This window comes from Olea europaea, chromosome 13 (assembly GCF_002742605.1).
Source record: "Olea europaea var. sylvestris chromosome 13, O_europaea_v1, whole genome shotgun sequence".
NCBI lineage: Eukaryota > Viridiplantae > Streptophyta > Magnoliopsida > Lamiales > Oleaceae > Olea > Olea europaea.
This window is the reverse complement of record NC_036249.1, coordinates 11,243,188-11,259,798: the sequence shown is the minus strand read 5'-3', so window position 1 is coordinate 11,259,798 and position 16,611 is coordinate 11,243,188. Positions and strand designations below refer to the sequence as shown.

Below are 16,611 nucleotides of genomic sequence, written 5' to 3'. Positions count from 1 at the left end.
CATTTTGTGAAATTAGGGTTAAGAGTGATCATTGCATGGGAATTCGTGATCCTAATATTTTTAATTTTCATTGAATACAATCAATTTGCATTTTAAACATTTACTTTGCATTTTAATTCATTAAAATATAGTTTTGCATATTGAGTTCATTCCAATCATCAAGTTTGCATGAATTAGGGTTTGCATAAATATGGTTTTACTAAATTAGGGTTTTTCTAAGAATAAATTCCTATTTTGACAAATTTGTTTCGGTTAAAGCTAAGATACATATAATTGAACTACTCAATCTCTGTAGGACGATACTCGGAACTTAATATTTCACTTTATTACTTGTTAACGAACCGTACACTTGCGGTAATTTTAAGTGGAAAGAAATATTTCGTGAACATTGGCTGCATCAATCTTCTTTTGACCAAGTGTAACTTCCTTCTTCCTTTGATCAGCTAGGGCCTGAAGTTCCTGATAATTGTAGTATTCATGTAAACAAAAAAATTTAAACTTGTCTGCCATTTGTGTATAGCACAAAACATATATAAAATCCAGAAGAAAACAAGTGCCAAGAAGTAGAAATAATGGAACAATTCGTAGTAAATTTCTTTTGGCATCAACCAGACATAGAAATTCTATTTTCCAAAGAAATTAATACTTTAAGGAAATGAAGGCCCTAGTTTGATATAGCATCAACATGGAATTGGGACTAATAAAAGATATAAAGATGTTTCAAAACAAAAATTTCTCACCACATTGCGACCATATCACTAGAGGGCAATTTATTGTACAGAGTCTCGTGGAAATTTCTCAATGGGTCTCTCTGCAAATCCAATTAAAGAGAAATCAATTACTTCAAAAACCAAAAAGTGTTGAAAAAAACATTTGATAAATTTTGCAAAAATGGTTCTCTCGCTATTGGGATGACAATGAATGAAGAACAACCAATTGACATACCCACTTGGTTAATCACCGGTTGGAGAGGACAAAGTTGTTGATATATGGTCACACAATTTGTGGGCTTATTTCTCTTCCTCACTTTGAAATAATTGTTCCCCTCTTTCTCTCGATATACTAACCCATGAAATCAACTGCTACTATAATAAACCACTTACTGTACCCACTGATAGTTTACCTTTCAACACGTTATCAACAGATTTGTTTAGAATTGACAATAAACTCTAGAAAAATAATAAAGTACCTGACATTTGATATTTGGAGAAAACCTCAGATTCTGGTTTCCTCTTTTCGATGAAGTAACCCGAAGTAAATAGAAAAGATGGCAGGTTATAATCATAAACTGATATCAATATAAATTTTGGAATGCCTATAGAGAAATGAAAAAAATATACATGATACAAGTCACATGTCAAATGATAAATTTTGCAAAAATGGTTCCCTCACTATTGGGATGACAATGAATGAAGAACAACCAATTGACATACTCACTTGGTTAATCACCAGTTGGAGAAGACGAAGTTGTTCTATTTTTCGATGAAGTGAGGGATGTAAATGTTCTCTACCTTCAAAGTCCCCTTTCTCAATTTTCTTCACACATTGATGGGTTTTTTTTTTTTTTGGACTTAAAAATCCACAAGTTGAACGCCCCCATCAACTGGCTTCACGACTCGAAGAAGACGACCTTCGACCGTTAAGTCGTCGAAGAAAATTGACGGGAATTTCAGCTGGAAATGGGTTGGTTTCTTCTGGCCATTCTAGGGCTCTATTTTGGGAAGAAAGGATAAGTCGTAAATCTCTTCCCTCCTATTTATTTTTATTTTTATTTTTACACTACGGTTCCTGCCCTTTTCCTTTTTTTTTTTTTGGGCCACGTCACTGTTTTTTTTTTTTTTTTTTAACTTCTATAAAGGCTCTGTGAATGTGGGTTTGTATACATAGAGTTTTCCATCTTCACCCTTTCTAGTTCAGGTAGACGTTATTAGTTGCAAGTCAACACATCAATGAACAAGAATTCTCTAATTATTTGATTGCTTGGGCCTCCAAGACTCAATTAGTCTAATTATCCTTCATCAAAAGTCAAATTTTGCTTTTGTTCCCCCCTTCTTTGCATGCGTTCTCTCCTTTGAATTTTTTAGATGACCCATGTAGGGTTTTAGATCGATGACTCTCAAATCAGACGATTTTAAGGTACTAGATTTTAAACATCATTATAGGCTTCATAAAACAAGTAAAAAAGATTTCGAAGAGAATTTATTTTTTTTTTGTTTCAAGTGCAATTTCATCTCTGATTACTTTATAAATGACCCTTATATTGAACTTTCGATCGATGACTCCAAATCAGATTATTTTAGGGTACCAACTTTTTAAATACACACACATATATATATATATATATAATATATTAGTCTAAGACAATCCACACAACGTTTTTACACAAGGAATCCAAGTTTATATCAGTGTCTTCCGACAATAGTAAAATCACTCCAAACTATACTAAATTTGGTCTTACAACAATTCATTTAAGATAGTTGTAAGTATGGCATCTATATTCAATCTTTTAACCTATCCAACACATGAATCAACTTATTGTATCATGATGTAAAACTCAATCCTTGTGTGCGTATAATATCAAATTCTGTAAGGCTAAGTTTCAATCAATTTATGCATGTAACGTATCCATAGTTCATAAATTAACACCAAATCTCAAATTAAATCATCATTGTCGACCAAGTTATCTAACCCACACAATCTAATAAAAGAAAATATTTTTTAAAATTTTCAATTTTTTTTACTGAAGCAATACTAAAAACGAACACACTGAAACCTACTAACATACAAAAAAACTCAAAGTTTTTTCCACCTCCAAACTTAAAATCGACATTGTCTTCATTGTCATAAAGTATAGGTAAGCACATAAAGGGGTAGGGAAGAAAAGGAAAATGATACTCCCCTAATGTTTTTGAAGTAGCTTGTCAAACAATACAATTTAGTTATCAAAATCTAAGCTACTTCTGCTGGACATCAAAGTACCTGCCAAAGGTGAAACAATATGATTGTCAAAAGGTAGTGAAAACGTCCCTGAAACCTTGAAGTACGTGCTAAAATGATTTTTCTGCTATTTGTGGCTCTAATAGATTACTCTTTTAACCAGCCTAAGTGTAGATGTGATGACCCCCAAACTAAATTGAAATGTGCATATAAATAATGTAACTTAGAATCAAGAATAACACTACATGCAATGCAATACAAAAAGCAAAATAAATAAAAGAGTTAGAAAATTGTGTTGCCTCCCAATAAACACTTAATTTATAGTCTTTAGCTAGACTTGCAGCTTGATTATTTCAGGTTGTGGAGTTGGATGAGTGACTTCTCTTTATCAAAATCACCGTCCTAGTATGCTTTTCAAAAGTTGCCCATTCACTTTTAAGGTGCCATTTGTCTCATGAGTCACCTTGACTGCTCTATGTGGAAGGATTTGAACAATTGTAAATAGTCTAGACCATCTAGAACATCATTTCCCAAGAAAAGTTTCAATCTAGAATTGAATAACAATACTTTTTGACTTGGAGTGAACTCACATCTCTAGATGTACTTATCATGCAATTTCTCTATCATCTCCTTATACAGCTTCGTATTCTCAAGGCATCCATCTGAAATTCATCTAATTTATTCAGTTGCATCATTCTCTTTTCTCTAGTTGCTATCATGTCCATGTCCAACTACTTTACTGCCCCCAATATGCTCGATGTTCCAACTCCACGAAAAGGTGACAATCTTTTCCAAACACAGGGCGATATGGTGACATACCTATTGGTATTTTATAAGTAATCTTGTATGCCAATAGTGCATCATCAAGATTTCAAGACCAATTAGTTCTTGAGCTATCCACTATCATCTCGAGTATTCTTTTCAGTTTCCTGTTTGACGCTTCCATCTAGCCACTTGTTTGGGGATGATAAGGTGTATTAAGTTGATGTTTCACCCCATATTTTGCTAACACTAACTCCAAAAGCCTGTTGCAGAAGTGTTTACCTTCATTGGTAGTGATAGTTCTGGGGGTGCTAAAATGCGAGAAAATGTTCTTCATCAGAAAATTAACAACCACTCGAGCATCATTAGTCGCCACTACTATTACCTTTTGGAGATAATCCGTATATGCTAGCATTGATCACTATGTTTCACATACTCATTAGCATGCTTAAACAAGAAGGACCAAATAAAATACTTGTATAACTTTCGCTGTTATCTTAGAATACTCAAAATGCGCTGCATAAGCTGAAGAGTGACAACGCTCCATAATCTAAGATATTTCCTCATTTGGCACACATCTTCAAATGATCTGATTAGCACCCCTCCTATATATATGGGATCCTTCTAATAATAATATTTCAACTCTAAGATGAATTTCTTCCTTGGGTGGTGCGCTAACTCAGGTGAAATCACTTTACATGCCAAGTAATTCACTATGTCCACATACTTTGGCCCATTGTCAACTGTAAAGATATGCTCATCTAGGAAACAATCCTTTATATCCACCCAATCCCTTTGTTCTGCCTGTTTAAGCTTTGAAAGGTGATCTGCTACCATATTTTCACTTCCCTTGTTGTCTTCAATCTCTAAATCAAACTCTTAAAGGAGAATTATCCATCAAATCGACCTAAGCTTTACATCCTTCTTAGACATCAGATATTCAAGGGTTGCATCACCTGTGTAGACAATTACCTTATTTCCCATGAAGTTTGATATGAACTTATCAAAGATAAACACAATTGTAGAAGCTCCTTTTCTATGGTTGCATAATTGAGCTATGCCTCTGTTAAAGTCTTGCTCACGTAGTGGATGACAGGGAGAATTTTATTCTTTCTTTGACCCAATACTGCCCCTATTGTATAGTTAATAGCTTCGCACATTAACTCAAATGACAATTGCTAGTCCAGTACAGCTATAACCGGTGCTGATATTAACTTTTCTTTTAGAGTGATGAAAGATGCCAAACACTTTTCAAAAAATTTGAATGGTGCTTCCTTTTCAAGTAAGCTACAAAGATGCTTGGCGATTTTAGAAAAATCCTTGATAAACCTCCTGTAAAACATTGTATGGCCAAAGAAACTATATACTTCTGTAACTGAAGTTGGTGCAGATAGTTTTTCTATCACTTAAATCTTTACTTTATCTACCTTGATACCATCTGTCAAAATCCTGTGCCCAAATACTATTCCTTTATGCACCATAAAGTGACACTTCTCCCCAAATTTATTTTCTCACATCGTTGCAAGACCATTTTCCAAATTTGAGAGGCAATTCTCAAATGATGAACCGAACATCGAAAAGTTATCCATGAAGACTTCAATAATTTTCTCCATCATATATGAAAAGATTGTCGTCATGAATCCTTGAAATGTGATAGGGGCATTACACAACCCAAATGGCATCCTTTTATATGCAAAGGTATCATAGTGATACATAAATGTAGTCTTCTTTGGATCATCTGGAATCACCGCAATCTGATTATAGCCTAAGTACCCATCCAAGGAACAGTAATGTGAATGCCCCGCTAGTCTTTCCAACTTTTGATCATTAAAGGGTAAGTAAAAGTGATCTTTTCTTGTTGTACTATTCAACTTGCTATAGTCTATGCACACTCTCCATACCATGATTGGCTTTGTCCATATCAGCTCATTACTCCCACAATTTACCATTGTAATCCCTCCTTTCTTTAGCACCACATAAATCGAACTAACCCACTTGCTATCGAGATCGGGTAGATGAAGCATGTATCAAGGAATTTCAATACCTTCGCTGACACGACATCCTTTATGGTAGGATTCAATTTACGCTAATTTTCCATTGTTGGCTTATCGATAGACTAATCCCTCTAATATCAGTATAAACCACCTAATAGCTGTTTATTGTTCAAGCAGAACTTTTAGTAGTCTCTTCTATTCCAACTCGGCCATCTAATTGCAATAATCACATTAAGTATAGATGACTTTCCTAACTAAGCATACCTCAGATGTGATGGCAATTGCTTGAGCTCAAGATTTGGTGCATTCTAAATAGAAAGTAATAGTTTATTAGGCCCTACGACAAGTTCCTCTAACTGTCTTACTCCATAATGTAGACCATCTAACTTATCTCTTCAACTATTGATTTTTTATCTTGTGAGTGTACAAGAAGATTTTCCAAGTGGTCTTGAGGGTGCTCAAGAATGAAAGTTTCCTCCACAGGCAAATCTACCATATCAATGCGCAAAAAACTATCTAATTCCATAAGATACTTGATAGCATTAAAGACGTTGAATTTTACCTGCTCATCATTTAGTCACATCATCAATTGTCCCTTCTGAACATTAAATAGAGCTCAACATGTTACAATGACCGGTCTTCCCAATATCAATAGCACGTCCTTGTCCTCCTCAACCATGTCCAAATGACGAAATCTGTAGGATAGATAAATTTGTTGACCTTCACAGTACGTCTTCAATAATTCTCTTAGGAATTTTATGGACATGTCTGCTAATTGCAAAGAGATTGATGTTGCATTTGCCTTTCCCAAGTTTAGTTTCCAAAAAATATAGTAAGGCATGAGGTTAATGCTAGCACCTAAATTATGGGGAACCTCATCAAATTTCTTGTTACCAAGAGTACAAGGGATAGTAAAAATCCTTGGGTCTTTTAGTTTAGGTAGCAATTTATTTTTTAAAATGGACTGCATTCTTCATTTAACACAAATGTCACCAAATCCTCCGGCTGCTTCTTATTTGTAAGTATCTCATTTATAAATTTCACATAACTAGGCATTTGTGCAAGTGCATCCACAAATGATATATTGATTTACAATTTTTTGAATACCTCAAGGAACTTCAAGAATTGCTTTAGCTTATGCTTCTGTAGCCTACGTGGAAATTAGAGTAGTTAAACAATTTATTTGGTAGGAACGGTTACCTTAACCTTTGGATCCTAAAATACTTTCTCTTGTTCTTTATTCTGCTCAGATTCCTCCGAGTGCTCCTCAACTGTGGTAGGTACATTTTCTTGTGTAGCAACTGGCCTCCTCACATTTATTTTAGGTAGCTGTATCCCACTACAAACGGTTATAGCCTTGCAGTGCTCTTTCGGATTCATTTCAGTATCTCTAGGCAATGTTCCTAGTAGTCTCTCTCAAAGTGTTTTAGCTATTTATCCCATCTAATTTTCCAATTTTTTTATGGTATCTCCTTGAACTTGCAAGTTTTTAACCTGTTTTTTGCATACTTTGAGTATATATTTCTACCAACTTAGTCACAAGATCTTCTAATGAAGACTTTTTGTCATTCTGCTGAAACTTAGTGGTGTAGTCTGCTGTAATGCAATCTGAGCTCCATGATTATTACCCTACTGACAACTTGGGTGATTTCTCTAGCCTGGATAATAGGTATTAGGATTTGGATTGTGTTGTTGCTTTTGAAAATTTTGAATGTAGTTCACATCCTTTACTGTATGAACAAAAGGAGGCCTTACATTCCTCTACTGTATAAACAAAAGGAGACCTTACATTACAATACATTGTTCATTCCACAATGTTTACATTTCCGTCCCTCTATCTGGGTTGCGTTCATTTGATCTACCTTTTGTGCCAATGATGTTAAATGTACTGAAATTATTGTCAATGAATCAACTTCAAATACCTCAACAACTTCCTTTCCATTCATCCTTTCAATAGGCCAAAGTGCACTGGTGAATGCCAAATCCTCCATGATTTGGTAAACTTGATCCACGGTTCTTTTTTTATTGAACCGTCGCATGCAAAGTCTTCGTTAACCCTACTAATCGAGTTCAGAATAATGGAGAAGTATTACACCTGAAGCCACTTTTGTAATCCATATTGTAGGCATTGGCAGAGTAAACCCTTGTATTGTTCCCAAGCCTCTATTTTTATCATTCTGTGTCCAGTTGTTGGATAATAGTAATCTCATCTCTTAGCTTTGCAATCCTTTTAGGGGGAAAATAATTACTATGGAACTTCTGACTCAATTGGTTCCATGTAGTGATGATTGTGGTGGACAGTGTCTAACAATTTCATTGTTGAGTCTTTCAATGTGTAAGGAAAGAATCTTAGTTGCTTAAAACCCCGGATATTCGATTGTTACACACATGTCCAAGAATCTTGATATATGAGCATTAGGGTTCTCAATAGCTCTTTGAAAGAATTGCAAAGCATTCTATAACATGTTTATGACATCCATCTGCAAGTGAAAGGTCACTTGACTAACGTCAAATATACTATGCTAAACTGGCTTTTCACAACCAATGGAACCATATACTCTCCCATTAACCTTGCATTTTTCATTAGTTGTAGCTACATTCGATTGTGCTACTCCTAGATTAGCTCAATAGCTATTTGATTTGGATTTTCCTCTGCCATGTCTTCATTTTCTATTTTTGGCATGTTTTCAACTATTATCTTCTTCAAAGGTCAAATGTTCGTTCGATCTCTAAGTCAAATTGAGCAAGATCACCGATCCTCGAATTTTACATACAAGATCCAAAAAAAATGAAGTAAAAAACACTGTAATGTTTTTCTAATATAATAAAATAAACTAAAAAAAAAGGTAAATTCATTTTAAAGCTAAAATCAACTAAAATTTATCAAAAACAATAGTCCTGACAACAGTGTCAAAATCTTGTCCCTTTGAAAACCTGTAAGTACACGGGTTCATGATCAAGTAATACAACGGTGAATTAAGTGTCGAACTCACGAGACTATGTGTTTGATCGAGTTGAAGCTATTAATACCCTTAATTAAATAGTAATATTGAGGTTAAGCAAATCAATATCTAATTTATCATCTGGCTTGAAAGCGAAGCAAAAGTCTATCAAACTTGTAAGATGTATTGCTAAGATGTAGAATTCTCCTTGTTAATCCATTTTTAGTTCAACAATTTAAAATGGCAATTTGAAATCATTCTTGTTGGTTAACGTTCCCGTTTTAATTAAAAATTTCTCTCGATAGCAATTAAATCTAATCCCTAATCCTACATGTGATCTTCCTATATCTCTAGGAAAGATACAAACATGTAAGAAAGTATTAAACGAGCTAGAATATTTCTAGAAATCATGTGAAGTATAGAGGTATATTTCTATCATCTAACGAACCTCACAATTCTTATCACTACATGCTACCAATCTTATTATCTCACTCGATGATAATGGAACTCAAAAACAATTCAATTAATGGCCAATTACTTGAAAAGCAAACTAAAATAAGCATCCAAACATTCAAACAAATTAACGTCAATCCAATTATTCAAACCAAAAATTTCACAACAATGTAAAATCTAGTCGAGCACATTGAAATTTCAAGAAATCATTACAAGTTTAATATACATTACCGCGAAAATTAAACAATTGAGAGGTCTTGAATTCGTGAATGACTTCGATGAATTCTTAATATCTCTTGAATTTTCCTTCCAATCGTTGCGTAAATTTCCTGGTATGAATTCTACTCAATAATGTTCTTGTAATTCCACAATTGAATTCTCTCACAAATATAAATTTATCTTCTTCTTCCAATATATTTCTCTGAGAATTTTGGTATTCTTGAGTTTTTTTTTTTTTTTTTTTTTGCACAAAAGAGGCTTTTCCTTGGTGTAAAAGACATTCTGATATTTATATGCTCGAATCTAGTTCAAAGATATCGCCCAAAATCTTAACCAAGCTAAGTTTTAATTGTATAAGGAAACTTGAGATTTGGCTCATTTTTATAACTATGCGACGACATAGTTCATCGTAATGTGGCTGCATTGTAAAGTTGCTGAGCATTGATATTTTTTCTGCAAAGCATCACGCAATCACATAGTGCAATTTTTGGCTGCCTTCTACATTCTTTCATGTTTTGGTCTCCAAATTTTATTTATTTAACACAAAACACAAAAATTTAGAATATATTTCATCAAAAGAAAAATCATATATCACTATTTTAGGCCATGGATAAGTGTATCACATTGAAACTATGTGGCATATCATAAACTAACTTTTACATGATTTATAATTAGGGATGGTAATAGGATCAGTATGGTGCGGGTCGATCATTCCCATCCCACACCCCTTTGGTATTTTTATCATCTTGTCCCACATTATACTCAGTTAAAGTGTTCTCTTTATAAAAGATGATAAATCTTTTCTTTTTGTATGATAAAAACTTAAATTTGAGATTAACTTCAAATGGGGTGGGGACCATTTTTTCGTTCTTCCTCCGTACCCAGTTTAGGGGCAATGACTCTTGCCTATTCCCATCCTACCACTACCTCTGTTCCATTTACTCGATTAGGCAGGTAATTCCCGACCCATTCAAGGTGGATCTATGAGTATCGTGTTGAACGGATTTTTTTGTCATCCTGTTTACAATTGGAAACTTGATAAATAAGAAGTAAGATTGGCCTATTCATCCATTTCAATATTTAGGATATGTGTGAAGTAGACTTGTTTAGAATAAATATTATGATAAGTGATATTTTTTAAGAATGTATGGTTAAAAAGTAATAAAAAAGTTAAAGATTCATATGCAAAATTATTTTACTAAAAGAATGTATAGTTGAAAATAATTCGAGAAAAAATGAATTTAAATATTTGTACCAAGAATAATGCTACTCAAACAGGGTTTAAAGAAGGGGATTTTGACAGATTCTGTGTTGGCAACACCTATATGGGTAAAAAAAAATTTCTAATGGTCCAATGGTACTACGCCACTTGTCCTATTATTTTTAAACTTTGCAATGACCCTGTTGTGCAGCTGAACTCTTGTACCAAATATGGGCTTAATCCAAAAGCATGTGATAGAATGAATGGTTGAAAATCAATTGGAAAAAAAAATGAATTTAAATATTTGTACTAAATATGGTCTTAACCGCGAAGCATGTGATAAAATTTTGAAGTTACTCATTAACAAATTAAAGTAAAACCTTTATGAGATAATAATGTTGGGACCAAGAAAAATTATTATTTTTGAGAGGTTATATTTTATAGAGTATTAATTGTTGTTTGTTACAATGGTAACGAATTAGACAAAGTACCTCTTTGAATTATTGGTAAGTTTGCTAATCCTAGATGTTTTAAAAATGTGATTATAAACAATTTTAATTGTCATCATGGAGCAAATAGAAAAGCAAGGATGATTGGTTTAGTTTGTTTGTTGGTTTGATAGGATGATGAATGCTATCAATTTTATTAATGTGGTTGGGAACAATGATGTGAAAACAACAAAATTATTTTCGACATCATAAGATTTGGTTAAATGAAAATATTAACGTTGAATCAAAAGTTAGTGATATGAAGGAATCAATGGATTGAGTAAAACTATTTTTGGTCTGTGCTATAGAAATGTGATGGATGTCAAACACCTTTTAAACTATTTTAGTGAAAATGACGTGATGATGGAATCTCCTACTGATTAATATATTGGTACTGAAAATAGCTATCATTGATGATCATGATTCAATGACTAATTCTAAAAAGGAGACATTTCAAGCAATCATTACCCTAAATAATTACTTTGTATAAAAACGAAAAAAATATACCAAATGTAGTGTGTGCGTTGCGAAAAATTACGGATAAATTTTGGTTTGGGTGCAAAGAAAAAGCAAAAGACTTTAGATGCATATTTTGAAAAATAGGCGAATTGAAAAACATTATTGTCAAATACTAGGGTTGTGAATTTAGTATACTAGCACAATTTGGGACCTAAGAATTTTATCATTTAAGCAAGATTATTAATTTTGAATATTCATTTAGCGAGTTTTTACTGTATGTTATTTCAATAATGTTGTGACCAATGGAGATTTTGTTGAACTTTGTCCTACATTTTTTATTTTTTATATCCATTCCCTTTGGGGTCAAATTTTCTTTTGTTCGTTCCTAGTCCATTTTAGATATTACGGGATTTAGGAAATTTTAATTTCATTGAGTTTGCATTATTTTCTTTTACATAAGTTACGCATGTCTTACATCATCAACAGCCAGACGAATGGCCTTAACTCCTATTTCCACCTAAGGCTCAAGGTTTACGATATCTCTAGTGAAGTTTTAAACATTTATTTACAAGTAAATTTTTGAAAATTTTTTTTTTTTTGTTGGCTAAAATTATGTGTATAATAAAAATGGAACACCCGGACCAAATGATTCAAGGTCGAAGTAACCCAAGTCCGTATCTGCTACGCTGATCTTGGAGCTTTTGTCAATAGTGAAATCTTCTGATTTCAATGAATTTGACTTGTCAAAAAGCTGTGTTGTTTGCTTCTGTGAGTTTAATGATGATGATGAAATCCGACAGTGAGATTCAACGATTGACAAATTTTCAACACGTTTCATAAGAATTTTTTAGATCGCTAGATGGACCACGATAAGAAAACATGTTCCCTTCGTAGACCGTAGTTTTCCCAATAAATTACTGGAGGCTTTTAGCTCTTATTTGAGCCTCATTATCTAAAAAATCAGTATTTTTGAATTCATTTTCAATCACATATTTTTTCAATAAAATAATTTTACACATAAATTCATACTTTTTAACTCAGCATTCTCCATAAATCACTATTATATAATTATTTTTCATAAAAATAGGACTCAAACATAGCCTTAATGAGAGGTTATGGATTGCTTCAAGGATTTCTGATTTTTTGGGCGAGTATTTGTCGATTACTGAAGGTTCGTAGCTTTTGTTTTGTAATTTCTTGTTTTTTCGATGGGATAAAATGTAAATATTGCTAGGAAATATGGTGAAAAATGGAAAAGAAAAGGTGTTATAAAATAGAGAGAATAGAGAAGTTAATAAAACGTGTATATTTTATTAAGAATCAAAACCATATATTTATAAGAAATAATTAGGGTTACAAGTGATATGACAGCCACAATAATTAGGGGTGTAAAAGTCATTCATAAAAATACAACTATATTTACAGCACTCCCCTTGAACGATTATTTATACAATAACTATTTCATTGAAACATCATTTACCAAAAATTTGATAAGAAAAAAACAACAAAAAATAAAAAAAGAATACAAATAATTTGGAGTAATAAAATGTGGTCTCGTTAAAATTTTGTTAAGAAAATTCAGTGGGACAAAACTTGATCGAAAGGAAAATAGCTACTTCTCCGATTTCAATTCTTGTTTCAATTCATCATTGTCTTGTACATCAATGTCTTCAATATTGTAATTATTGATGAAGTATAACTCATGATATCTTGTACAGTCTTCAAATAATACTATTTTCATACGAGATATTTATCAATCTTTAATAACTATAGTGACATGATAATTCGAGAATAGTTCTTGTTGATCTCTTTAAGAGTCTCGTACATATAAAAGTATTATTTTGAGGGTAAATGTCTTGTACGTTATGGACATTCATTACACAAAGAATATGCCTAAAACATTATTAGGAAAAATTTCTTGGAAAAAATCATAATGAAGGAAAAGCTACATTATTATTTTGAATACGCTACAAAAGTTGTCTCGTTAAAAACATTGCCAAGAAAGTTCAATGGGACAAAAATTGGTCAAAAGAAAACATACAACACGTATTTACTCTTCATGATGACAATTTCACTTTAATTATACTTCAGGCATATTAAATCTTTCAAATATAATATTAAAATCACACAAGATGAATTGACCATAATCATATTTATTACATGCATATCAAATTTCATACATTGTCAAGCTAATAAAATAGAGACTTGTAATAATATCCACCACATGATAATTTATCTATTTATAGAAATCTTCTCTAAGTTCATTATGTAAAGAGTCATAAATTTTATATTACGATTTTATTTTTTCATTTCCATTTTGTATAAGTAAACACCTTTAGATGTTGGGACTGCAGGTTCAGAAACTTTTGGCTTTTTTGCAAGTTCAATTTCGTTCAGATTGCATCTTTTATTTGGCCAATTATTTTTTCTATCGATATATTTCGACAAATTTTTTTTGATTCCTTGCTATTTATATATGTTTTAGTACATCATGTGCAAGAATATTGTCGACAACTTTGCTTTCTCAATTCTATTTTTTCATAATAACATAACCTATTAAGATATCTCAAATTTCAAATTATCACATACCTGAACCTCTTCTTGAATTTTAAATATGTTATGTCTATGTACTTTCCAAAAGGTTTTGCCTCCTAAATGGGCCTAAATGGGACCATCTTTGCTAATTGCTCCATTTTCGTTTGGAGATTTTTAGATTAGAATAAAATACTATCAGATATGATATTAATTTGTCTTTTCAGGACGTTAATTTGAGTTGGAGTATTTGAAGTCGGTGTGTAAGATATTGTTGATTTTTTTGGTCAGTAAATACATCTAAATAAATTATGCTCTATGTGATATTTAAGTATTCGCAAATTCTTAATGTATTTTTGTATGTTCCTATCATCATAAAAATCAGATCAAATGTAAGAATATGCTTTCTTCTCAAGAGAGATTGTTAGACAAATTATGAATGTTGATCTTCATAGTTGAATCATGTTATCAAAATCGTAAGGCTCGGGATTAAAGGAGATTCGGGATTCTAATACACTTTTCATCATTATATTTTCATAAAACTTGCATTTAATTATAACATTGCATTGATTTTAATTAATTTGGGTCTTACATTCGTAAGTATATTAATTAGTGACAATTTAGTTATAGAAAATTATAAATTACCATAATTTCGATTAAGGTTAATTTAATTCGAACTTGAACTAGTACAATCTCCGTGGGTACAATATTTGAACTCAAAATTCATTTTACCAGTTAATGAACCATGCACTTATAGTATTTTAAAACGAACAAATATTTTCATAACAAATATTTTCATAACAAAAACCAATTATGATGCAGAACCCCTAAATTGAAAATCTTACATGCTCCTAAAGATAGCAGAAACTTGTTCAACTTCTTCACTTCCATCAGAATTAGTTTGTGGATCAATTGGTGTTGAAAATTGATCTCCATGTCTGGAATACTGCTGCTCCATGTCTAGAATACTGCTGCTATGTCATATGTGAATTGAGCATTGAGATAATATTGTATCTTCCACTTCTAGGGAAATAAAAAATTGAATTGTTAGCTTAATGCCGATTCTTCACCACATGAAAAACATTAGAATGAAAAAGTTACACAACGGTGCTAAGAATGATGATGATGATTTGGTGCAAACGTGTGTGTTAACATAGTTAATGTCTTGGAAAAGGTAACCATGCCGTACAGAAGAGTTTCACATAATTAGTTTTACAAAATACACGTGTCATGGACAGTTAGAAAAAAAATAAGCAATCACCCACGTAGGTGTTCCGTTGTAATTGTCCTGGAAAAATGAAAGATTTTGGAAGATTTAGATCTTCTTGATTTCTGTATAATTGAGGTATGTTATGTAAATTGCGGTAAAATGTATAATCTCTCCTTCTTAAAATATAATTGTTGGAATAAAAAGAAAAAAAGTGTAGTAAAAGTGGTATTTAATTTTAAATTGAGTTATAGGTAATGTTATGCCTTTTTTTTCCCCTTTAAAATACCCGACTTGCTAAATTCCATGAATTTAAAATGTAGAATTACATCATTAGTCCCTAGCAAATCAGTCCTCAACCTTAAAATGATACAAGCCAATTGTGCAGTCAATCTCTAACAAAAATGTTTAGAATTTTCGATAATTATAAGTGGTTCTCATAAAACTACAACTTTTTTCAAACTTTTTGGACATCGTTTCAAGATAAAAATATATATATAAACCGACTCTCCCCAATAGAGATTTGTTGTATGCATTTTTCTATTCAATCCTCTAACTCTGTATACAATAAGATGGAAAGGGTCAATACTAATTCAGCTCTCTTTCTTTTTCTTTTTCTTTTTTCCACAAAATTGAAATAAAGGTGGGTCTATGTAGGTGATGACACTTTTGGATTTAGCCCTTGTTTGATGGTCAATATTTGAGAAAAATAACGTTTTAAATAATGATTTTTAAGAGAATGTATTATTAAAGTAGGAAAAAATTGATTTTGGTACAAAATTTTTATTATGTGAATGTGTGTCATTGAAAATAAATATATAGAAGAAAAGAATTTTCAAATATTGATTGTTAAACAAAGGCTTGGGGGGCAGCCCATTTTAATTTTTGACGAGTAAATTTTTTTTTATAAATATTAAAAAAATTTGTGCATGATTTTTTTTTAACGTGTTAGAGCCTGTTTGGGAGTGATTTTTCCCCCCCAAAAATTGATTTTTTTGACCGTTATTTCACTATTTTTAATCGTCATATTTGATTTCTTCTCTCACAGATAACCTCATTTTCTCCTAACAGTCAAAAAATTAATTTTCAAAATCACTCTCAAACAGGCTGTTAGTCTTGCTTAAAATTTTTTTAGTCGAGTATTAGATCCACCCCAGAGTGATGGAGAGTTGAAGATCTTACTAATAACAATGCTTTCACATACCTAATTTTGATATTCGTCCAAAGCCACATGGACCTTGGACGAATAGAGGGAGCCTCATGCACCTCCTATTGAATGGATGTCTTATCAATCTAGCACGATCGTACCATTTATGGGCAACAACCTTACCACACATCGTTATAAGGATAATGCAAAATTTAGTCCATATGTGGCCTCAATTTTTAAATTTTATTTCTTTTCAAACTCATTTTCAAT

At 32.1% G+C, this 16,611-nt stretch overlaps 1 protein-coding gene across 1 annotated transcript; it reads right to left on the bottom strand.

Moving 5' to 3' along the window:
• Window positions 1-5,875: 5,875 nt before the first annotated feature.
• LOC111408445 lies at window positions 5,876-7,073 on the bottom strand. The gene is made up of 5 exons (XM_023038203.1): window positions 6,918-7,073; window positions 6,328-6,579; window positions 6,121-6,255; window positions 5,958-6,001; window positions 5,876-5,906 (listed from the first exon to the last, which is right to left on the bottom strand). The coding sequence occupies exons 1-5, from the start codon at window positions 7,071-7,073 to the stop codon at window positions 5,876-5,878; spliced, it is 618 nt and encodes a 205-aa protein (XP_022893971.1).
• Window positions 7,074-16,611: the final 9,538 nt, after the last annotated feature.

Excerpts from the sequence above, each read along its gene's own strand:
- LOC111408445 (XM_023038203.1), bottom strand. The coding sequence starts at position 7,073 with ATGAATCCGAAAGAGCACTGCAAGGCTATAACCGTTTGTAGTGGGATA. Across the intron at positions 6,002-6,120 it reads ACCACTTGGAAAATCTTCTT|AATGCACCAAATCTTGAGCT; the intron begins GTACACTCACAA and ends CTTTCTATTTAG. Across the intron at positions 5,907-5,957 it reads CAATTGCCATCACATCTGAG|ATGGCCGAGTTGGAATAGAA; the intron begins GTATGCTTAGTT and ends TATTGCAATTAG.